Source organism: Eurosta solidaginis, chromosome 2, assembly GCF_040869045.1.
Source record: "Eurosta solidaginis isolate ZX-2024a chromosome 2, ASM4086904v1, whole genome shotgun sequence".
In the NCBI taxonomy this organism is placed as follows: domain Eukaryota; kingdom Metazoa; phylum Arthropoda; class Insecta; order Diptera; family Tephritidae; genus Eurosta; species Eurosta solidaginis.
This window is the reverse complement of record NC_090320.1, coordinates 215,200,703-215,225,255: the sequence shown is the minus strand read 5'-3', so window position 1 is coordinate 215,225,255 and position 24,553 is coordinate 215,200,703. Positions and strand designations below refer to the sequence as shown.

Here is a 24,553-nt window from a genome sequence, read left to right as displayed (position 1 = left end):
GTAGTTAACTCTTGCTTTTCGCATAATCTAGATCCGCAATTCAAAGTGCGTATTAATAAATTTAAAACAAGTTATGAGGACGTGGAAATTAGTATTACACCTAAAGTTCATGCTGTAATTAAACACGTGCCTTACTTTTGTTCAAAACATGGAAAAGGACTCGCTTTTGGAGAGAGCAAGTTTTTGAATCTGTGCATACAGATTTTAAAAAGACGTGGGTTACGTACAGTGTTAAAATATCTCATCCAGAATACTCTAGTCGTTTATTGAGAGCAGTTTGCGTATACAATAGTTGCCATTTGTGATTCAAATAAATTGGAGAAGCTGATTAACGAACTTTTGTGGTTTCAAACAAAAATATGGATTATTTTGTAAATTTTGTTTAAAATAACTGTTTACATTGTATGTATCGTTACATAAAATAAATGTTTGCATAATTTTTTGCAAAGAAACATGATTATTATTGCGTTAAAATAGATTTCCCTATCTATAACGCGTATGTAAGCTTTAATTGCAAAATTAAAAAAATTAGAAAGTTCAAATGACTCTTAAAAAAAAGCGCCGAATATGAGATTTCGGGGTTAGCTTTTTTTGACACTAGGCACCTTCTATTATAAGACCATAGAAGAATTTCCCGGGTGGTCGGTAGAAAAATTTAAATTTTTTAAAACCCACCGTGTAAATGGACTCAAATATAAGATTCCATACTACAATATTTTCACGAAAAAAAAAAAATTATGTATATTTTATTTTTAATTAATTACGCTTCATTACTGCTATCAATCAGGTGTTTGTTTCTAACAGTTCACAGCTGGTGGTTTTGGTGGTGCCACCTTAGAGTTTTTTTTAACACCACCTCAACTCGATATCCAATGTAGGATATCAACTGGGAAATGTGTTGGATATTCATTTGAGAACTGTGTATTTCCAAAATCTGTGAAAGGTTGGACAATAAATTGATTGATAATGATTATAACGTTGGAGATCTAGTCGAGAATTCTAAATTTTACAAAATTTTCCAATTGTTGAATAGTGATAAGAGAATGAAGTTGGATATCAACTGGAGAAGAATAATTAAATAATGTGGTTGGATATCATCTTCGGAACCAGATTTATATTTCGCTGGAGAAATATTGATTCCATGTTTGTTGGGTAAACAAAATCCAGCTGTTGCCGTATCTACAAATTATCTAGATAATAAAAAGCCAATGTTGCCGTACAAAAAAGCCTACCCCAAAGGCGGCCTTAACTGTGACTGAAAAACTAAAAAAAAAATAAATGTAAGGCGCGATAACCTCCGAAGGGATCTAAGGCCGAGCTTCTCTTCCAATTTCCGTCGTGCTCCTCTTGATTTCCCCTACAAATTGGCCGGACGGGACCTTAAATGTATTATGCCGACTCCGAACGGCATCTGCAAGGCAGAAGAATTTTCACTGAGAGATTTTCATGTCAGAAATACACCCAGAGCGCGTGTCAAACACTGCCAAGGCGCGACCCCGCTTAGAAAAAGTTTCTTCTAACTGAAAAACCTTATTTCTAAAATTTTGATGTTGCTTTGCCCGGGGTGTGAACCCAGGGCATAAGGTGTGGTAGGCGGAGCACGCTACCATCACACCACGGTGGCCACCAACTGACTGAAAAACTGCTCAGTAGTTTAACTGGAGTTCAAATTTGACTAGAGTTGAAGTAAACTTAGTTTAAGCTCAGCTTAGCCGACTACTGAACAACCGGGCCTTAAACTATTATTTTAATAAATTTTGAATTGTAAATTCCACAAAACAATTAAAAATAAATCAATTGTTAATTACACAAAATCACCATTAAAAATTAATTGATTGTTAATTGCGACCACTCAAATTGATTAATTGTTAATTGTAACTTTTCACAAATACAGTTAATGAATTTTTAATTGTGTAAGTTGCAATTAACAATTAATTAATTGTTAGTTGTTAATGATTTGTGAATTATAATGTGCCCAACACTGTTTACATATGTATATGGGAATTATAAAAAAAATTTTAGAGATGCCGATTGCTTTCCAAACAAAATAAATACCACCACTAAAGTGTAATCTCTAATTGGATGTAAGAAATCGAAGGGAAACGTAGAAATTTCGAACATATGAATCTAGGTCCTAGAGATGAAACATATGTAAACACGTAGATTATCTATTGAGGATCGATTGTATATAAGTGCATGTGTAAATGTGGTCTAAGCGAGCAGAGCTAAGTTCATCCCTATGAACTAGATTATTTTCTGTAAAATTTTCACGTGTATCGCTAATTTTGTGCTTCCAATTAGAGATTACACTGTAGAGGTGGACATTTTTGCATAAAAAAAGTCCGCATCTTTAAAATTTTATTATAATAACCGATTATCGAAGGAAAAATTTATATGCGATGGGCAATCAAGTTTTATATCTAACAATTAAGAGTTAAGTACGAAAATGAAGAAAATCTTGTTACATGTAAACTAGGTCTATGTCGCTGTTTACACACAAATAGTTTTGTTGCGGATTATCGACAACTTATCTTTTGGAGTTTAGTATCATATTTACACACGGCGACTCTATACATGCAAAAATTGGACATTATATTTTAATCCTTTCTATTGTGTTATTCCTTGAATAGGTTAAAAACTATTATGAAATATCACACACAAAAAAGCTTCAGAAAAAAAAAACGCCCAGAATATTATTTTTGAAATAGTGCCATTTTATTATTTTGTATTTTTTTACCTTGATCTTCAATGGTAACGTCCTTCACCGCGTACCCTAAACATTTTTGGTACTTCCTTCTTTACCGCCATCGTATATTCTTTATTTCATATTCTTTAATATTTCATCGGTTTCTTCAGGATCCTTTAACGTATGCCATTGAGCAATCGGTCGTCGTGGTGATGCCAACATATCAGACCAATGCCGCAGTTCGGTGCCGGTAGCCATACAACCGAGTATGCAACGTCCAATTGGCTCAGATGTACCAATACGATCGTAATCCACAACAGTAACGACGAGACAGATTTTCTGATGCACAAAGCCAGCCGAAATGGCAATGAAATTGAGTTGAGTTTTGAAGTAAAAATTAAACAAAAGTTTTATTAGAAAAATAAATTTTTTTGGTAGTGTAAAATATTTTAAATCGGAAGTATATGTAACCAAATTCATATATATTACAAACCCAGAATAGATCCATATGTTTAACCGTTTATAAAATTTATTAAATGTTCAATATTTGTTCACCTTAGACCCCATTAGATTTCTATGAATCTATTCTCTAATGGTTCTAAGCGCTTTTGAAAAGTCAAATAAGTTTTGAGATGTTTTTAAAAATATATTTTTAAAATTCTAAAAATTCAAGGGAATTTTTTAACTGTCTCGATTTGAAATTGAAGCGCTTCAAAGCCGTATTTCCATTTTTTGATTTAATAGCTTTTACAATGCTCCACCCTCTTTTGGGCTCTAAAAAGATTACTATAGGCCCAAACACATGCGACATTTGCGTCGTTTTGACGTTGACATCATTTTGAAATAACGCACGCTATCTGCCACAATGAACGCAAAAGCAAAAGTCACATATTGATATTTTGTCAAGATATAAAATGAAAAACAACAATTTTTTGTAACATGAGGACAAATATATGTTTAAAATTGTATTCGACGAATTAAAACTCAAAGATTTTTCACATATTGCTATATATTTCAAGAAGTAATTAACAAATGACAATTGGTAAAGCGTAAGTTTTTGTAAATGACTTTTATACTGCCCTTTTTACTTGTTTTAGAATGTTTGCTTAACTGGCTGCTCATATTTTCTCTACTAATTAACACAAAGTTGATTTGAAGCACAAATTCATGGCAATTCAATTTATTTACCACGAGCAAACAAACAAACCTTTCTTCCATTAAGGCCGTGTCACAATGGCGTTTTTTATATAAATGCGTTTAACGCAATCTTATGCACGGCAGTTACATATAAATAACTTCAGACTTAAAAATAATTTCACTTGCAAAGTGTGAAAGTACCCTTAGCCAAAGCAAATGTCGAGTTCTTCTTCTATGCTTTGCTTGCAAAAAAAGTTGGAAGTTGGTTACTTTTTGATGTCAGATGGCGCCAGTGTCGCTCGATCTGCCGTTCTCTATAAAAATACATGTGATCTACTCTTTATGCATAATATTGCGTTAAACGCATCTATCTGAAAAACTTCTTATGTGACGGGCAATTCCTGACAGCTATTCTTGCTGTCAGCTTATTTGATAGGTGGTTATGGCAATGGAATGCACAATGATAGGAACTAAAACATTTGTCTTCAAAATCAGCTGTAGTCACAAAGCACCAAAATGACGCCAAAGTCGAATGAGTTTGGGCCTTAAGAGAAAAATATTGACATTAACACGAAATCATACAAATATTTAAAACATAGTATCATTTCTGAGTAGGTTTGACTATATGAAAAGGGTATATGTTTATTTTTTGTAAATTTCCAGCATCTTATGCGGTCACAGTTTTGATTTGTTTGTTATAGTTTTTAACTTAATTTATACAGAACTTTTGTTAACATTTTCTTTTTTTCTTTTCTTGTAGTTTGTTGAAGAAGAAGAGTTTCTTTGTTTGTAGTTGTAATAGTTGGACTTTTTTTTGCATGTTCATATAATTGAATGAGCAGAGAAATGGCGGGAACAGGGGTTGTGCACCACAAACAACTATTTTTTTTTGTTTTTTAATTTGGGGTGTTGTGCAGTTTTGCGGATTGGTGATGGGATAAGTTGTTGGTGATTGCTGATTTTTGTACAGGTACACTTAGAATTTTACATATTAAGTAGCTAACTACAATTACTTCCACAACTAAAATATAGATACATAACTATGTATAATTTATTTATAAATATATATAAAAAATATACAATGCATATATATTGTTCGGGAACCTAAGGGAAATTACAGTTTTTATAGGCGTCATTGGATATGCATCGCCATATGCCAAATTTCAAAACTTCGACAGGACATGCGGTGCAGCACAGGGATCTACGAAAAAAATTGTAATCTTAAAATGCCGCATTCAAGCTTTTTTACAAAAAGAACACAAACTATAAGTTATTTTGGAAACATTCTCGAAAAATATGACCTCATAGAACGGAGTTAACTGCGTTGGAGTAAGATTAGACTCCCGCATATATTTTTTTTTGGGTTTGCGCGCATGCTCTACGGCGCCTCGTTTGGTCTTCTCTAGCCAAGATTATCTTAATTAAAAGTAACTTTATTTTCAAGCTTGAAACGTGGATATACTGAAGTTCTGAAATAATTTCGAAAGGAAAGAGAGCTGATGACGGAGCATTCCCTAAAATAAACTAAAATTATTTGCAAAATAAATCGTTGGTCCCCAAAAAGTAAAGCCGTCTGTTTTGACTACAAAGGACAATTAAATTGACCAATAAGTGAAAACGACAATTGTCCAACGACAGAGAATACTTAAATCTCACGATGAGCATATTAACTGAAATTTGCCTTCCGGTGTTGCATGGTTATAAGAAAGGCGTCGTTATTACCAGCAGATGTAGGAAGTGTGAGCGACAGGAAGGAACGGGTGAGCACGTCTGTGCACTGCGCTCGCGAGATCAAGGCTCAAGTAATTGGGTGGTGCAGAATTGCCAGATCACGCGGCAGCAATTATGCTAGAGTCCTATACAACTTTTAATAATTTCCAAGGGGACGAAGTTATTCTATAACAAGTCCTGGCACCTAATTTCATTTTAACCTAACGTAATCTAAATAGTTCGTATTGTAGGTAAAGATGGAAAGATAAAGTTCTTCGATCATGGGAGGGGTATATGCAATATTCTACAATTTAAAGCTGTGTTAGTTAAATAAAAGTTATACATATATATTTATTTAATAACAGATACTTAAGTTATTATAACATTTTTGACAACTGTTTTGCAAGTAATACTCAGTTTAAAATATACAAAACTGTTGTTATAAATTAAAAAAAATTTAAGCTAATTTTATGATAAAGCATTTAGTTTTTATTCAAAAAAGCTCGCTTTAGAATATACAAAATGTGAAAGCTTAAATAAAAAAGATATGTTTTATACATTATACAAGCATTTTTCAAACATATTTTGAGTTTTTGGGGCAACGGAGCGTTTTCATTTTCAAATAACATGCAAATAAAATAAGAAAACAAAAATCAGTAACGTAATTTTTTCGCTAGCCTAACTAAACTATGTAATCTAAAGCTAAAACTAATTGTTTGTATTATTTTATTTGATCAAAGTATGTATATACTTAATTCCTTAAGTTTGTACTAAATTTGCATTCAGTCTCATTTGGGGTGTTTTAAGGCAGTGGTGATGATTTGCGTATCACAACATTTTTGCGGCATAAGCGCAAACGCTCTGTTAACAGTGTTTGTGATTTGCGTATCACAACATTTTTGCGGCATAAGAGCATACGCTTTGTTGTATGTTAAGATGCAAATATATATATATTTTTTATATGCTAATATATGAAATGGCGTTAACGAAAACTGGAATTGTAGCCATGTATGTAAGTTTTACGATAAGTTAGTGCAATTATGCTTATTGGTGGTGTGGTGTCAATGAAAATGAAATATTGCAGTCTTTTTTGTCTTTTTGTTTATTTAGATGAACAATTTCTTTACTTTGACTTGCAAATTTGGCTACTTTGTGTTTATTTCACCAAAAGAATATTGTTCATTAAATACTTGTAAACGAAAATGTATAATATTCAATCCTATTTCTTTGCTTTTGATAGTTTTTCATTTTTGTTTTTGTTTTAAGCTTTTTTAGTTTGTTTGTTTAAAGTACAGTTCAGCGGGGACTTGGGGTGTGTTGTGGTGTGCCAGATTGGAAGGTACGTAAGACGTAAGCATATGCTAGCGTAGTAACGTAGTTCGATTAGTTAAGCTTGAGTCTAACTAAGACGAAAGAGATAGGACTGCCTATTTATGTATGTATATCGAAACTTTAAGTAAGTATATATATATATATATATATTCGAGCTATAACAAAAATTTCAAATAATGTACAAATACAAATTTTTTTTTTTTTTTTTTGAATATACAAATATGACATTAAATTAACTAATATTTTACTTCACCGTACGTTAAAATGTTAACTTTTACGACTTTTTTCACGTGTGATATATATATTCTCTATTTACTCCTCTCACAGCTACTTGCGCCCGTTTTCTCTTTTTAACTATATACATAGTTAGTTGTTGTTGATTCAATTTGTTGGTGCAGTGTTCTTGTTATTGTTATTGTTGTTGATGTTGTTGTAGTTCTAGTGCTTTATTTATTATTTTTTATTTTTATTGTACTTTTTTTATTGTTATTGTTATTCGTTGCGCATCAAATCAGAAGACAGTGTCAAAACAACGAACCCATCGCGGCCGTCGTTATTGACGCCGACGCAATATAATAAATATTTTTTTTCATGTATGTACAGATGTATGAACATAATATATATTTATATATTATGTACAATACATTCTACATACAACATTTGCATTTGTATTTTTCGCGCTTGTAACTCCGTTATGGAGTCGGTCAGTAGCGAAAAGTGTAAATTAGAAAGTAAAACAAAGGAGTTGAAGGAGTTAAGGAGTATTTTTAATACGCACGTGCATTTTAGTGGTACATAAATTGTGTGTATTCACTGTGTGGGGGCAGATAGAGTATTATTTTATTTTAAAAAAAGATCAAACATATTTTTTACATTTGCTGTTGCTATCTTCACTCTTTGGCAAAATATGAGGGATATCTCCGAAAGTAGTATACTGGACATTTAATGTTGTTCTGAAGCTAATAATTACCTATGGTGTTTGGTGGCCGTAGACCACGCAAAGAACAGCAATAACAAAATTAAGCAAAATGCAACGATGAGTTTGCTTTGGTAAAACGGGTGCGATGAGAACGTCCCATTCTGACGCACCTAGCGCCTTAGTGGGAATACCTTCCTTCCCTATTCTAATAGAGAAAGAGGCAACAGAGACAACACTTGCTGCACTAAGACTTCAAAATATTTTTGAGCTAAGTATTCGAAATACAACAGGGTATACAAAGTTTATGCGATGGTTGGCGGCCCCCGTGGTTTGATGGTAGCGTGCTCCGCCTATCCTGGGTTCACGCAAAGCAACATCAAATTTTAGAAACTCATTTTTTCAATTATAAGAACATTTTTCTAAGCGTGGTCGCCACTTGGTAATATTTAACAAGCACTTCGAGTGTATTTCTGCCATGAAAAGCTTTTCAGTGAAAACTCATCTGCCTTGTAGATGCTGTTTGGAGTCGGCATAAAACTAGTAGGTCGCATCCCGTCAATTTGTAGGAAAAATTAAAAGGAGCACGACGCAAATTGGAAGAGGAGCTCGGACTAAAGCCACTTCGGAGTTCATTGCGCCTTACATTCATATGAAAGTTATAAGAAGCAACTACGTAATGCAATGACCCTATGCTCATAAAATCACGGAACTTTGAGCTGTCAATTGTGGAAGGAACTCTTCGGGGAACAGACAAACTATATAATGACCCCGATTCTAAGGTCTGGTTCACGGATGGTTCGAAATTTGATGGAGGAAAAACGAAAATTGGTATTTATAGGCTGAGCTTCAAGAAATTGATTCCAATGGGTTGCTAACTCACCTTTTTTAGGCAGAACTCCATGCAATTGAAGGTTGCGTTAGAGGATCAAGACGGCTATTCTTGAAGATAATCTTCACTATGTGAGGCAGCTGTGCAGCATTATGTGCACTGCAGTCCTGCAGAATTAGTTCAAAGCTAGTGGATGAATTTATTAGAGCCCTAAATAGCCTGGGAGCCAAAAACAAGGGTTTGTCCTAGGTAATAGCGACATGAATGTATGAATAGGCAGACTTTCTAGCTAAGCAGGAAGCAATAGCAGTATTTTACGGCCCAATGCCTTTTTGTGGACTCAAAAACAAGGGAAATCATAACTATAGGGGAAACAAAGCAGTTTTGACAACACTGAATGAATGCCCAGGGTAAAGATAGGCCAATTGGTTTATGCTACCAGCAACGAGAGTATCAGAAAAATGCCTGTGCCTTTTCTGAATTCCTGCTACGATTAGTGAAATAATGGAAGGACCAAGCCTTAGGCTAACCGCGTATAAGAAGGACTTCACGTGAAAGTACGAAATAAGTAAACCGAGAAAGGACCCTCTCACTTAATATTAAGTTCCTGCTACCAACCCTCGATTTCAACGAGGCGTGGTGTAAAGACCTTCGATAGAACAACAATCTCATATCAGCCTACAGAAAAAATACGGCAGTGTGTGTGTTGGCGCCTGAGCCTTTTGCACCCGCCCAAGGTACCCTTTTAAATTGCTTCCCATCCATTCGCGTAAGCTTTATAATCTGTACATCGACCCTTACCCCCAGGATACGGATCTGGGTGCTGAAAGAAAAATCAACAAGAGCAGAGCAGTATCCTTAATCTACCTGCCGTGGGGCTTGAATTTATTGGGGCTCCACAAACTTCTACGACGTTTAAATTTAGTCTATTGTGTAGTGTGTTTCAAGCAGAAAATCTTGCAACATCGCAGCTCTCATCTTCTCTGATAGTTAGTGAAAAGTAAGCAACTTTTAACTTCTCTAAGCGACACTCTAGAAATATAAATTATCTGGGTACCGGATCATAAAAGAATCGAATAAAATAACGTGGCTAATGAGCTGAGGCGTAGGCGCTCAAAAGAAGGAAATTAGCGAACAACAATTGTCGAAGTAGGTTACGTAAGAAAATCACAGAAAGAGCGGAAGAGAGTGTACAATATGAAGAGCCACATGACCAGATAACAAGGAGAGAAGGACAATGTGTCTGCTGAGTAGGCCCGTAGGTATCTCTTACCCAAAAAATTTAAGGTATGGATCGTTTTTTGGGCTATAAGAAGGAATGCGAAGTAGTGGGTATAGCAGGGGTGGGTAATCAGCTGGAAAAAAAGAATTTTATCCGCTCTTTCGGCGTGCAGTGCGCCAAAGTGAAAACTCATCACACCAACCATGAAACCGTGAGGAACCGAATGAGGTAAATAATATGAAAAAGCTGCTGGAGGACTTGCAGTTCATCGAACCACTGTATGGAAAACCACATGTTTTTTCGACCCAGAATAAGGGCTTTCATAGATATGATGAGTCTACATTTTTTTCGGATTAACTCCTAGAACTGGGTTTTTTTTACTTTATTGCTCTGAGATAAACTTTTCATGCCACACAATGAGTACCCTCATGCATATATGCATGTATGTATATAGAATCAATTGTGTTTGATAGTGTGCATGTTTGGTGGTCTGTGATGTCACGTCAAAGCATTTTCAGTTTGCTAAATTTTGTAAATTCGAAATTTGAGTCTTAAACTCAAAACTATTTAGTATATAAGTTGTATTGTGATTTATTGCATTAGCACACATGCATACATACATATACATTTTGTGCATAAGTAAATCGTTTTTTTTTTGAGGAGAGTAACAAGAATTGTCAAATAACATTGAAATTGGTAGATTGATATGTAACGTGTAGTACCTACATACATACATATGTATCTAAGTGGCAGAGTTGCAGTGTAATTTGAAATTTTTGCGTTTTTGAAATTGTGCTCACTTTTCTGTATTTTTTTGTTCTTGATTTTTGAAGTGAGTGGCGGCATTCGTTCAACTTGCAACACTACGCAGCCTTATATCGTATTTGTTGTATTTTATATACACATGTACTACTACGTGTACGTGAAGCCATTTATTTAGTCTAGTAGTTAGTTATGTATTTAGATACGACAACCTATACAACAAATATATTCGTGCGTACTAGTCGTGCACAGAGTAGTAGCCCTATGGAGGAAGAACACCGTACATTGATCAAAATTTTTGAATGCTAATTTGAAAAAAAAAAAAAAAAAATAATCGCTCAACTGAAAGTTGAAATGCCATAGTTTTGATAAATACTGTAAACAATTTTTTTTTTCATAGAACAAAAAATAATAAAAAAATGTTAAATAATACAAAGAACATGTAATATTTAAGCTACACAAAAATCGCCAAGGGTTAACATCAAAGCCAAAAATAAATTATATGCAAATCGACCTCAAAGTCATATACAAATACACTATAAGCACAACGCTTTCATTTTCCAATACATATGGTTTTTTTTTTTTGAATACTTACTCTAAAGAGGTCGATTATATAACAAAAATTTAAGCCTTTAATACAACACTGAGCAAACACCGAATACAAATATGGTTACTTTTTATTAGTCTATGGTACACAGTTTTTTGATTTTTTTTGCAGTGCAAAATGTACTAATTTTTTTAGTCTGTACGCGTTCAACTTGTACTGTATGATTTTGACTGTAATACGAGTACTATTTTTTTTTTAATTTTGTTTGTGGTATATGTAAATATGTACAAAAGTAGTAGAAATTAGGCGTTTTGAAGATTTAGTAGTAGTATTTAGTACGCTATTAAAGGTATTCATAAATTGCTTTCTGTTTTTTAGTTTATATAAAACATCGAGTACTATTTTTTTTTTAAATTTTTGTTTGTGGTACATGTAAATATGTACAAAAGTAGTAGAAATTAGGCGTTTTGAAGATTTAGTAGTAGTATTTAGTACGCTATTAAAGGTATTCATAAATTGCTTTCTGTTTTTTAGTTTATATAAAACATCGATACATTTGCAAGAACAAGGCAGGTGAGTGGATGGGTAGGAGGAGAACATTTATTAGAACGCTGATTGAGTGGTTGAGTATGTAAAGGGAATAGTAGTAGTAGTAGTAGTATTAATAGTAGTATATTTGTTTTGTTAAGCGATTGTATGTGACGAGTAATATTTTGTAATAACTGTAGTAAATGTATGTATTTTAATAGTAGTAGTATAAAAGTAGTAAAGAAGTAGTAGCAGTTGTTAAAAGGCAGTGATAGTAAATTAGTAGTAGTAAAAGTAGTAGTAGTAGTAGTTGGTAGTAACAAGTAAGTAGTTGAGTTAGGTTGAGTTTTTTAGTTTTTTTTTTTTAAAGAGTAGTAGTTTTAGTAGTAGGATAGTATAATACATTCTCGCATACTTGTATTTGTTCAAATGGTACTTCAAATGAGAACGACTCATTATAGTAAGGGTTGAGGGTGCATTTTTTGATACTTGTCTTCTTCTTTTTCAAACGTTTTCCATTTTGCATGATCGCAATTTTCACATATGGATCTATAAAAAAATAGAAAGAGAAAGTGAGAAAATAAAAAGTAAATAGAAAATCATTCAAATATGTACTATTAATTCAATTTGTTTGCAAATTATTTGCATGTTTCGCATTTTTTTTCGTTTGCTGTATTTGATTATATAAATTCAAAGTTTGTTTTTTTTTTTAATTTAATTAGAATAACACAATACATAAATAACACGATTATACGAATTTTCAAATTCAACAAAAAACAAGTTTACTTTTATTAACGATTTTTTTTGTTTAAAAATTTTATAATTTCGGCAAACCAACTTTATAAACATTTAATATTAAGTATAATTTATATGCAGTTAAATATTAAAAATTAAACTTTAAAAAATTAAACTTTCCTAGACACTTAAAACACACACAGCGTATGGCCGACTGAATTTTGCTGACCTCTCTTGAATGTAAATCTATTGGTAGCTGGATTCCAGCAGAAGCCATTAAAGAAATCGAAAAAATGCATCAGAGGTTATGCTGGTTATATATAATGTATGTTTCAAGGATGGATTGTTCCCAAAAACGTGGAAAAAACAGCAATATTTGTTATAAGGTAAAGGCAATGGGGACCCGAAATCGTCATCAGCATAAGGGCCATTATGTATGCTCGACACAGCCGGAAAACCTTTTGAAAGGCTCGTAACACCACGTATCGCAAACGCCGTAGAACACAAGCTAAATCGCCAAGGCATCAAGGCTTCAGCCAGGAAAATGCACTTTTGGGGCAATTGTAGACGTTATTGCAAGCGTATAAATAGCATAGGAGGTAATGCTAAATTAAAGCGAGTTGTCCTCCGTGCAACCTTAGACGTAAGAAACACTTTCAACAGCACGAGATGGGCAGACATGACGGCCGCTTTAGAGAGGCGATTCAAAATAACTTGATACCTACAGCGCGCCATTAGAAGCTACCTCAGTGATCGCATGCTAATACATGTATCAAACTTCAGAAGGTTCGCTTAATATGAAAGTCATATGCGGAACAGCACAGGGATCAATTATTGGTCCTGACCTGTGGAAAGCCAGTTACGATGAAATTTTCAATATTGAAATGATGATTCATTCTTAGTTGGATAAACGAAATTGCTGCATTCAACAATGCGTATACCGCTAGAAGATCGCCTTGAGAAATTCCCCGGAAATATAAGATCAAAGAAGGTAGTCAGTAGAGCTTACGATTTCTCGAACATGTTCGAGAAGAGATTTCTCGCGAGCCTCGCCTTCTCGCGAGATTCTCGAATCTCGAATTACTCGTAAGGCTCGCGAGATTGTCGAATCTCGAATTATTCGCAAGGCTCGCGAGCTTCTCGACATTCAACTGAGTCGATTCATTGCTGTTTTATATTGATTTTCGATTTCTTCTGGAGCACAAGCCAAAAGGTTCGCAAACCACAAGTAAAAAATGACGAAATGTATAGAATATTGCCAATGCAGCGACTGAATTGAAAGTCGAGAAGATCGCGAGTATTACGAGTAATTCGAGATTCGAGAATCTCGCGAGAAGCCGTGTTTTTGAAATCTCGTTGCAGAATAAAATATTGCGAACAAAATTATATGTATAATAAATATGTTTTGAGTTAAATGTCATTGAAGCAATATAATCTAAAAAAGTCACAAATAAAAAAAAGAAGCGTATGCGGTCCATACAGCGATTAAGTAAGAATGTCGAAAAGCTCGCGAGATTTACGAGGACTTCGAGACACGAGAATCTCGCGAGAAGTCGAGTTCTCAATTTCTCGGGTCTCTAGAAACTCGCTTGTGTTCGACAAGAAATCGTAAACTCTAGTATGAGCTATTTAGGATACTTACTTACTTACTTAATTGGCGCTTAACCGTCTAAACGGTTATGACCGTCCAACAAGGCGCGCCAGTCGCTCTTTCGCTCCGCCAACCGGCGCCAATTGGTCACACCAAGGGAGTGTAAATCGTGTTCCACCTGGTCCTTCCAACGGAGTGGGGGCCGCCCTCTACCTCTGCTTCCATAGGCGAGTTCCGATAGAAACACTTTCTTGCCCGAAGCATCATCTTTCATTCGCATGACATGGCCTAGCCAGCGCATCCGCTGCGTTTTAATTCGCTGGACTATGTTGATGTCTGCGTATAGCTCGTACAGCTCATCATTAAATCTTCTTCGGTACTCGTCATCGCCAACGCGTAGAGGTCCATAAATCTTTCGAAGAACTTTTCTCTCGAACACTCCCAAGGCCGCTTTATCTGCTGTTGTCATGGTCCATGCTTCTGCCCCATATAGCAGGACGGGTACGATAAATGACTTGTAGAGTATGATTTTCGTTCGCCGAGAGAGGACTTTACTTTTCAATTGCCTACCTAGTCCAAAGTAGCATTTATTGGCAAGATTGATTCTTCGCTGGAGTTCAGTGCTGATGTTGTTGCTAGTGTTGATGCTTGTTCCCAAATAAACGAAGTCTTTTACTATTTCGAAATTATGGCTGCCAACAGTAGCGTGGTTGCCAAGGCGCATATGCGCTGACTCTTTGCTCGATGACAGCAGGTACTTCGTTTTGTCCTCATTCACCATCAAACCCATCTTTACCGCTTCTTTTTCCAGTTTGGAGTAAGCAGAGCTAACAGCGCGGTTAGGCCGATGATATCAATGTCATCAGCATATGCCAGTAATTGGACGCTTTTATAGTATATTGTTCCAGTGCGGTTAATTTCTGCATCTAGTATAATTTTCTCCAGCATCAAATTAAAAAAATCGCACAATAGGGGGTCACCCTGTCTGAAACCTCGTTTAGTTTCGAACGGCTCGGAGAGGTCCTTCCCAATTCTGACTGAGCTGATGGTGTTGCTCAACGTCATTTTGCACAGCCGTATAAGTTTTGCGGGGAAAACAAATTCAGACATAGCGGCATATAGGCAGCTCCTTTTCGTGCTGTCGAAGGCGGCTTTAAAGTCGAAGAAGAGGTGATGTGTGTCGATTCTTTTTTCACGGGTTTTTTCCAAGATTTGGCGCATTGTGAAAATCTGGTCGATGGTAGATTTACTAGGTCTGAAGCCGCACTGATAAAGTCCAATCAGCCGGTTCGCGGTGGGCTTCAATCTTTTGCACAATATACTTCAAAGGACCTTATATGCGATATTGAGAAGGCTGATTCCACGATAGTTGGTGCATTTTGCAGTATCCCCCTTCTTGTGAACTGGGCAAAGAACACTTAGATTCCAACCGTCGGGCATGCACTCTTCCGCCCATATTTTGCTAAGAAGCTGCTGCATGCGCCGTACTAACTCCTCGCCGCCGTACTTGAATAGCTCCGCAGGCAATCCATCAGCGCCCACGGCCTTGTTGTTTTTCAATCTGGTTATTGCTATTCTAACTTCGTCATAATCGGGCGGGGGGGGCATATATTCCATCATCATCGATTGCGGGATCGGGTTCTTCATCTCTGCGCGCTGAATTGCTGCCTCCATTTAGGAGAACAGAGAAGTGGTCCCTCCATAATCTTAAAACCTTCCGTCTGTCGCCGTATTTTTTGGTAAAATTTTCGGGCGTTATTCCTGGTGGCTAGCAGCTCAAGCTCCTCGCACTCACGCCTTTCTGCTTCTGCTTTTTTTCTTCCTGAAAGGCGTCTCGCTTCCTTTTTCAACTCACGATAGCGTTCACACACTCCTCTTGTCGCGCTCGCTTTTAACGTAGCTCTGTAGGCAGCGTCTTTTCTTTCAGTTGCAACGCGGGATTCTTCATCGTACCAGTTGTTTTTTCGTGGTCGCCGGTAACCAATTTTTTCCTCGACAGCAGTACGAAGTGCTTTGGAAATATGCTCCCACTGCTCCTGCGTTCCTTCAGGATGAGTTGTGCTCTCAGAGAGCAGGTGTGAGAGTCGAGTTGCGAAATCATTGGCAGGCTGTTGTGATTGAAGCTTTTCGACGTCTAGCTTCCCTTGTTTTTTGCTCCTTGGTTTTAGCCGCATTGAGGCGGGTGCCTATTTTGGCTGCAACGAGATAATGGTCCGAGTCGATGTTAGGTCCTCGGATCGTGCGCACATCTAAAACACTGGAGGCATGCCGTCCGTCTATCACAACGTGATCGATCTGATTGCGAGTATTTCGATCAGGAGACAGCCATGTAGCTTGATGTATCTTTTTATGCATGAATCTCGTGCTGGATATGACCATGTTTCGAGCACCGGCAAAGTCAATCAGCATCAGTCCGTTAGGAGAAGTTTCATTGTGTAGGCTGAACTTTCCGACTGTAGGGCCAAAAACACCTTCTTTGCCCACCCTGGCGTTAAAGTCACCAATCACGACTTTTATATCGTGACGGGGGCAGCGCTCGTATGTGCGTTCTAATTGTTCATAAAAAGTGTCTTTCACCTCATCGTCTTTCTCCTCTGCGCATGGGCGCAGATGAATGATATATTAAAAAATTTTGCTTTTATTCAGATAGCGGCGAAACGTTCGTCCACAGGTGTGAACGCCAGAACTTGGCGACAAAGTCTCTCTCCCACCACGAATCCGACGCCGAAACTGCGCTTATTCGTATGGCCACTCCACAGCTATTTGAGATATTATACGCTAATTCAGCGTGCGACTTAAAAAGCGCTAAGCAGCTTGATAACAAACATCGGCTGCCCAACAGCAAGCAGAACGAAACTGCTGTTGGTCATTAACCTATACATGTTACTGTACGACTCCGAACTGTTGGCAAACGCACCTTGTAAGAATAATGGTAGTAAGCTTCTAACAGCTATACGATCAACAGCAGCTCTGAGAGTAGCCTCCGCTTATCGGACTGTATAAAGAGTATCCGCACAAGTGGTTAACGAGAAATTCGAAATTCGAGAATCTCGCGAGCCTTACGAGTAATTCCAGATTCGAGAATCTCGCGAGAAGCCGTGTATTTGAAGTCTCGTTGCAGAATAAAATATTGCGAACAAAATTATATGTATAATAAATATGTTTTGAGTTAAATGTCATTGAAGCAATATAATCTAAAAAAGTCACAAGTAAAAAAAAGAAGTATATACGGTCCATACAGCGATTAAGTAAGAATGTCGAAAAGCTCGCGAGATTTACGAGGACTTCTAGACACGAAAATCTCGCGAGAAGTCGAGTTCTAAATTTCTCGGGTCTCCAAAATCTCGCTTGTGTTCGAGAAGAAATCGTAAGCTCTAGCCTTCGCTTATCGGACTGTATAAAGAGTATCCGTACAAGTGGTTAGCGAAGCAATCCCCATTGACCTATTAGCCCTGGAAAGAGGAGGTCTGCGGGAAACAACAAAACAGACGGATCAAGTTCGCGTGAAAGTCGTTAGCATAACGAGGCAGATGGGCAGCGAAACTGTTAATAGTTATTAAAGCATAAAGGACCAGAAGTTTTGGCGAAGTAAATTACTACGTTACCCAAATGCTCTCCGGGCAGGATAAACAGTGTGAAGACCCTAAATGCGTTTACGGCGATGCAAACGAGTATGATGCTGAATGCAAATTCTTCAAATACTCATAATGTAATCAGAACCGATAATTGCTCGCGAAAAGAGTCGGCGAAATTACTGACGATAATGTTACAGAAAAATAGTCAATGCTAATATAGGATTGTTTTTGAAATGATTTCGGGAGAATTTCAGAATAATTTTGCAGCGATTTCGGGAGTATTTGTATTATTTTGGTATCACTTTTGTATCATTTCGGTTTTATTTTCGTAACATTTCGGGATTGTGTACATAACTATTTTAGAACTACTTTGGGAGTGTTCTGTGCTGGAACTATTTCGGGACTAATTTCGTCTGAAAAGCTGTATTCGAGATTAGTTCAGTACCATATTCGGATCATTTCTGGATTATTGCGGGGCTATTTTTAGATCTTCTAGGGATGATTTCATGCCTAATTCCTGTTAATATAGGAATTCTTTTCGGAATCATTTTGGAGTTTATTTCGGAATAATTGTGGAGCTATTGCGGGAATATTTGGAAAAATTTGGGATCGATTCTCTATTAATTCGGTATTAACTTCGTTTCATTTCGAGAATATTTTTGAACTGTTTCCGGTTTGTTTTCTGGGCAAAATTGGTACTGTGCTCAGAACTATTTCGAGATTACGCACGGAAACATTTTAGAAATATTTCGCGATTGTTTTTTATATCATTCTTGAAATATTGTAAGGGAACTTCCGGGCTTTTTCGGAACTGTTAAGTAAACATTTCAGGACTAGTACGCACTGAAAAGCTTTTTTATAATCTACCCGGCATATCTATCAAAAATTTTGAATTTAAAAATGTCAAAAGAGTTTCAGCAAAGATTCAGTTGGACTTTTACTTTCAAAAAAATACTAAAAATAAAAGAGTAAAAAAAGGTAAGAATATATTTTTTACGAAAAAAATACAAATTAACCCAGGTAACTAATTTTTTGAAAATATTGAATATTTTTAATATAATTTTCAAACATAAATTTATGCGAATTTATTAATTTATTATATGTTTGTAAAAGCCTAGAAGAACTGGATTTGATATTTTCAGAGACAACACGTTTAAACAGAGGTGGGCGCATTTAGACGAAACAATTGCTGAGATACGTAAGTATATAGTTGAAAACAAGTAAGGAAGGCTAAGTTCGGGTGTAACCGAACATTACATACTCAGCTGAGAGCTTTGGAGACAAAATAAGGGAAAATCACCATTTAGCAAAATGAACCTAGGGTAACCCTGGAATGTGTTTGTATGACATGTGTATCAAATGAAAGGTGTTAATGATTATTTAAAACGTAGTGTGCCTTAGTTCTATAGGTGATAGATATCGCAATAAGGGTAAACCAGGGGTGACTCTAGAATGTGTCTGTACGATATGGGTATTAAATTAAAAGTATTAATGAGGGTTTTAAAAGGGAGGAGTAGCCATTAGTTGTATATGTGAAAACGTTTTCGAGATATCGACCAAAATGTGGACCAGGGTGACCCAGAACATCTTCTGTCGGGTACCGCTAATTTATTTATATATGTCATACCACGAACAGTATTCCTGCCAAGATTCTAAGGGCTTTTGATTTCGCCCTTCAGAACTTTTTCATTTTTTTCTACTTAATATGGTAGGTGACACACCCATTTTACAAAGTTTTTCTAAAGTTATATTTTGCGTCAATAAACCAGTCCAATTACCACGTTTCATCTCTTTTTTCATATTTGGTACAGAATTATGGCATTTTTTTCATTTTTCGTAATTTTCATATCGGAAAAGTGGGCGTGGTCATAGTCGGATTTCGGCCATATTTTATACCAAGATAAAGTGACTACAGATAGGTACGTGAACTAAGTTTAGTTAAGATATATCCTTTTTTACGCAAGTTATCGTGTTAACGGCCGAGCGGAAGGACAGACGGTCGACTGTGTATAAAAACTGGGCGTGGCTTCAACCGATTTCGCCCATTTTCACAGAAAACAGTTATCGTCATAAAATCTAGGTCCCTACCCCCAAGTATTTGTAAATTTTTGTTCGACTTATGGCTTTAAAAGTATTCTAGACGAATTAAATGAAAAAGGGCGGAGTTACGCCCATTTTGAAATTTTCATTTGTCTTAGTATTTTGTTGCACCATATCATTACTGGAGTTGAATGTTGACATACTGTATGTATGTATGTATGAATGTTGTTATACTGTAAAGATATTAAATTTTTTGTTAAAATTTGACTTGAAAAAAAATTTTTTTTTTAAAGTGGGCGTGTTCGTCATCCGATTTCGCTAATTTTTATTTAAAACACATATAGTAATAGGAGTAACGTGCCTACCAAATTTCATCATGATATCTTCAACGACTGCCAAATTACAGCTTGCAAAACTTTTAAATTACCTTCTTTTAAAAGTGGGCGACTAATTTTTCACGTACCAAGTTTCATCGCTTTATTCGTCTTTGATAACGAATTTTCGCACTTTTTCGGTTTTTCGAAATTTTCGATATCGTAAAAGTGGGCGTGGTTGTTGTCCGATTTCGTTCATTTTAAATAGCGATCTGAGATGAGCGCCCAGGAACCTACACACCAAATTTCATCAAGATACCTAAAAATTTACTCAAGTTATCGTGTTTAAAGGCGGACGGACATGGCTAAATGAATTTCTTTTTTCACCCAGATCATTTTGATATATAGAAGTCGATATCTACCTGGATTAGTTTAGGCCGTTACGGATTACCGTTATTCGAACAAAGTTAATATACTCTGTGAACTCTGCTCAGCTGAGTATAAAAAAAAAAAACGGAAGCGAGCGAGTTAAAGGACATACATAAATATGTAAGTACATATGTAAGTTTGGTAAAAAAACGTGCGAGCTCTCTACATGATGTAGCTAATAAAATTATTATTTACTTTAATTTCTATAAAAATTTTGATTGTGATTTTTAAGCAAATTTCAGAAAAGCTTCATTTTATTTAGACATACAAATATTTACAAGTATAAACTGGCAATAAAAAATGCATAAATATTTTCAAGTACTTTTAAGTTTGAGAAAAAAAGTAGATAGATAAACTAAAGATACAAAGTTATGAAAGCGCCTTTTACGAGTTGCCATTTGAAAATATCGATGAGTTTTTAATGAGGGAGGGAATGTTGAAATACGTACATAGAAATATGGTTTAGTACTTGTAAAAGTTTATTAGAGCTTATAGTTTTTTTAAATATATACTTATGTTAAATATAGAAATTTTATGCTTCTAGGATAAAAGTATAAGTAATAATGGGTGATGTTCATATTAAATATATTTTTTTTGTATAGAAAGAATAGAATAGAACATAGAATATCAAGATTTACCCATTTTTGTTTAGCTAAAAAAATAATCAAATTTAGCAAATTCAAAGAGCTTAAAAATTTATCTTTCAAAAGTAAGCGAAAAAAAAATATTTACATGCATAAAATACTTTAAAACGAAGCTACTATTTAAAAAAAATTTGAAGAGAAACTTAATTAGATAAACAGTTATGCACGCGACATTTAGTGTAAGTTTATCGATTTTCGATAACTTTGAAAGTCGATGCAAGGGCCGACAGTTATACGCGCGTGAAATGCAAAATTTTTGTTTTATAATTTTAATTTTTTTTTATAAATTAAAAAAAAAACCAAAATTACAAAACCATTGCATTTCCAAATGTTATTGCTAACTGTCGACAACTTTGCATCGCATTGGTGCCACAATTCATTACCAGACAATCCGCCCACGTCCATTTTCTTCAGGTTCTTTGCTTCTAAGATGACCACAGTTAGCTTGCCAGCAGTTGGAACGTAACGAAGTGAGAAGCAGATATCGCCCAGCTTTTCCTGTTTTTTTTTATTGTAAATCATGTTTTTTTATAGTTTAAAGAAGTGGAAAAAGAAAAGCGAGAAAAAGAGAAATCGTTTGGAATTAATATCGATTTTTGTTATTAAATTTGCTTATTTTTTTTAAACAACAAAAAACAATAATCACACAATTAAAACATAAATATATATATTTACTAAACACTCAACATATCATTTGAGCTACAACAATACTTTTGTATTTTATATAACGGTTTAATTAAATCATACATACATACACATCAATATATGGCGTTTACACTTTTATTACTGCATGAATGTAAGGACCAGTTTTCAGGTATTTTTAGTTAAAGTTAACTAGAGTTTAATCCTGACACATTGGCTGCTTAAGCAGACTCCCAATTTCAGCCTTTGCTCACGCTAAAACACCATCGCCAAAAATCTCAATAAAACAATATAAAGTGCGTAAAAATGTATGCACATTTAGTACAATAAGCCCTAAGCAATAAGCGCCTAAGTCCTATGTTTAAGTATAGAAGGTAGGCTGTTATGGCTTGTTACCATATCGTATTAAATGTTGCATACTTTTCTGCGCACTTGATATCTTTTTAGATATTTTAGGAAACATATATAAAACAGTATATAAAGTGCACATAAAAGTATGCCAAATTTATTGCCACATAAAAAAAATGTAAGACGCCATAACCTCCGAAGAGATTTTAGGCCGAGCTCCTCTTCCAATTTTCGTCGTGCTCATTTAGTGTTTCCGGCAAATTGGCAGGACGGGACCCTCTTGTTTTATGCCGACTCCGAACGGCATCTGCAAGGCAGATGAGTTTGCACTGTGAAGCTTCTCATAGTAGAAACGTACTTGGAGTCCTTGCCAAACACTGCCGAGGGGCGACCCTGCTGAGAAAAACTTTTTTCTAATTGAAAAAAACTTGTTTATAAAATTTTGATGTTGCTTTGTCTGGGGCGTGAAACCAGGATCTTTCTATATTTTTAAATAGGACTTAGGCAATTATTGCTTACTTGCATACTTTTCTACGCACTTGATATTGTTTAAGAGATTCTACGGCAGGGATCGCCAAACGCTTCTTATGGCAGCGTGACCATTCCTACTTTGCTAGTTACAGTACACTGTAAAAACTTCGAAAATTCATAAAATACGATTTTTTTGAGTCTCCTCGATCTTTGCGCCACCTAGCGGCGCTTTTTTCATAAGTCGCTTTCTATTCATATATGTATTACGTGTTCCAAATATGTGCCAAACCGGACCACAAATACGATTTTTTTTAAATATCTCGATCCCTGTGCCACCTAGTGGCGATTTTTTTCATATAATTGTATTGTCATCGAGTTCTGAAGTATATTCGAAGTTTCAAGCTTGTAGCTTATCGGAAACTTATTTAAATTTCGATTACAAAATTCTGTTCGCTACACAGAGTTCAGCTAAATAATACCGTTTTAAAAAACACGGCTAATATTTATTATATTCTACTAGATAAAAGAGTGATAATCTTATATTATCTTCTTACTTCAAACTTTTCACTAATATTCCATATTCAATTTTTAAGTTCAGTGAGACGAAATAAAATTTTTGTCAGTGCATGTCTATTCTTCATTTTGTTTTCTAAAATATAGCGAAAACCAATCAGTGAGCAGAAATGGCGCTGGCACGCACACAAACCCAGTCGGACCTGGTAGCTTTCAAAATTAACGTATCGCATTGTTTTCTTAAATGCACTTGAAAATATTTCTACATGCGTTAAATTAAAATTTATTTTAATTTAAAATTTAGTTATTAAATAAATCAAACAAAGCTTCATTTTTTTCGTACAGGTGAAGCAAAAATATAGCCGAAAATATTACTTCAAAAGTCATTTTACACGAAATTATAGCAGTTTAGTTCCTAATGGGCACAGCAGAATACATTCGGTTGTAGTCGGGTGGATAGAATGCGTGCGCGCGAGGTTATGTGGTGCACTTGCTTGAGCGTTTTACAAAAACAATTGCGTGAAAGCGCTTATGGGTTGACGATCACTGCTCTAGGCGATGAAGTTTTAGCTTAGCGAAGGTTGGAATTCGGGGACAGCAACATTTTACCTTATCGAACAAAGTGGAAACATTATACTCTAGTTGAATTCAACTGCAGTTTAAACTCGCACTGAAAACCGTATTTAAGTTTATTGTATATTTTGTATATTGTTTTGTTTTATTTGCTAACGCATGTGTACTTGTACAAAATATTTATTTAATATGCTTTTTATTTGCTCTTAACATATAATTTCTTTAATACACATCAATAAAAACTAAAGTTACACTCATAAGGTTTCAATGCAATTCAGGTAGTAGGGGATGAAGGAGATACATACATATGTATTATTGTTGCAATAAACTAACAGCTTAATTATTCTCACCTAATCAAATTCGTTATTAATAATTAAGTTTAATATCACAATAAAAGTCAGTCACGGATCTAAGATTTTTTGGTTTTGTGCCCAATTATTTTAATATCTTAAAATTTTCCAAAAATACTCATATAGCAGCTGTAACGGTTATTATAATTATTAAAATTGTGATTCTACTTATAACTACTGCTCACATCTCTTTTCCAAATCAAGAAAGAAATAAAATATTATTAAAGAAAGAAAATATTATTATTATCTTCATGTCCTATCTCGAATTATTATGCAAAATCCTACGCCTAAAAATACGCACTTTTCGAAAGTTATTGGGAAATTGGTTCAATTTAATATAATTTTTTTATTGAAAGGTACTTTCTTCACTACAAGGGTGATCCAATGATCTATCTAGCTCTTGGATCATGACCAAATCTCACTGCAACGATCCAGATCAGTTCTATGAGAGTTTGCAGCGCTCAACTCATGTGTACAGGGTTAAGGGTGCTTATTATTTACAACTTTTTCCCGCGACGCCCCTTAAAATTTAGTCTACAATTCAAAACAAATTATGAAATTAAGAACTATTATTATTAGTTGTTTAAACCGCGCCACAGATGCATGCATAAAATTATACGGGATTTTGCATTAAAAAAAAAAAAAAACGAACACAA

General features: G+C 35.2%; 1 protein-coding gene across 4 annotated transcripts in view; it reads right to left on the bottom strand.

The window, feature by feature from the left end:
- Syt1 (Synaptotagmin 1) overlaps positions 1–24,553 on the bottom strand; it is a 167,048-nt gene that overhangs the window by 19,306 nt on the left and 123,189 nt on the right. For 2 of the 4 annotated variants that reach the window (XM_067767054.1, XM_067767055.1), the window contains exons 9-11: positions 21,384–21,498; positions 12,088–12,221; positions 2,738–3,025 (exon numbers count right to left, since the gene is read on the bottom strand). In XM_067767054.1, coding sequence (XP_067623155.1) covers positions 2,819–3,025; positions 12,088–12,221; positions 21,384–21,498 — 456 coding nt within the window. In that variant the 3' untranslated portion in view covers positions 2,738–2,818. The remainder of the gene's footprint in view (positions 1–2,737; positions 3,026–12,087; positions 12,222–21,383; positions 21,499–24,553) is intronic. The other 2 variants (XM_067767056.1, XM_067767057.1) reach the window with 1 other exon arrangement.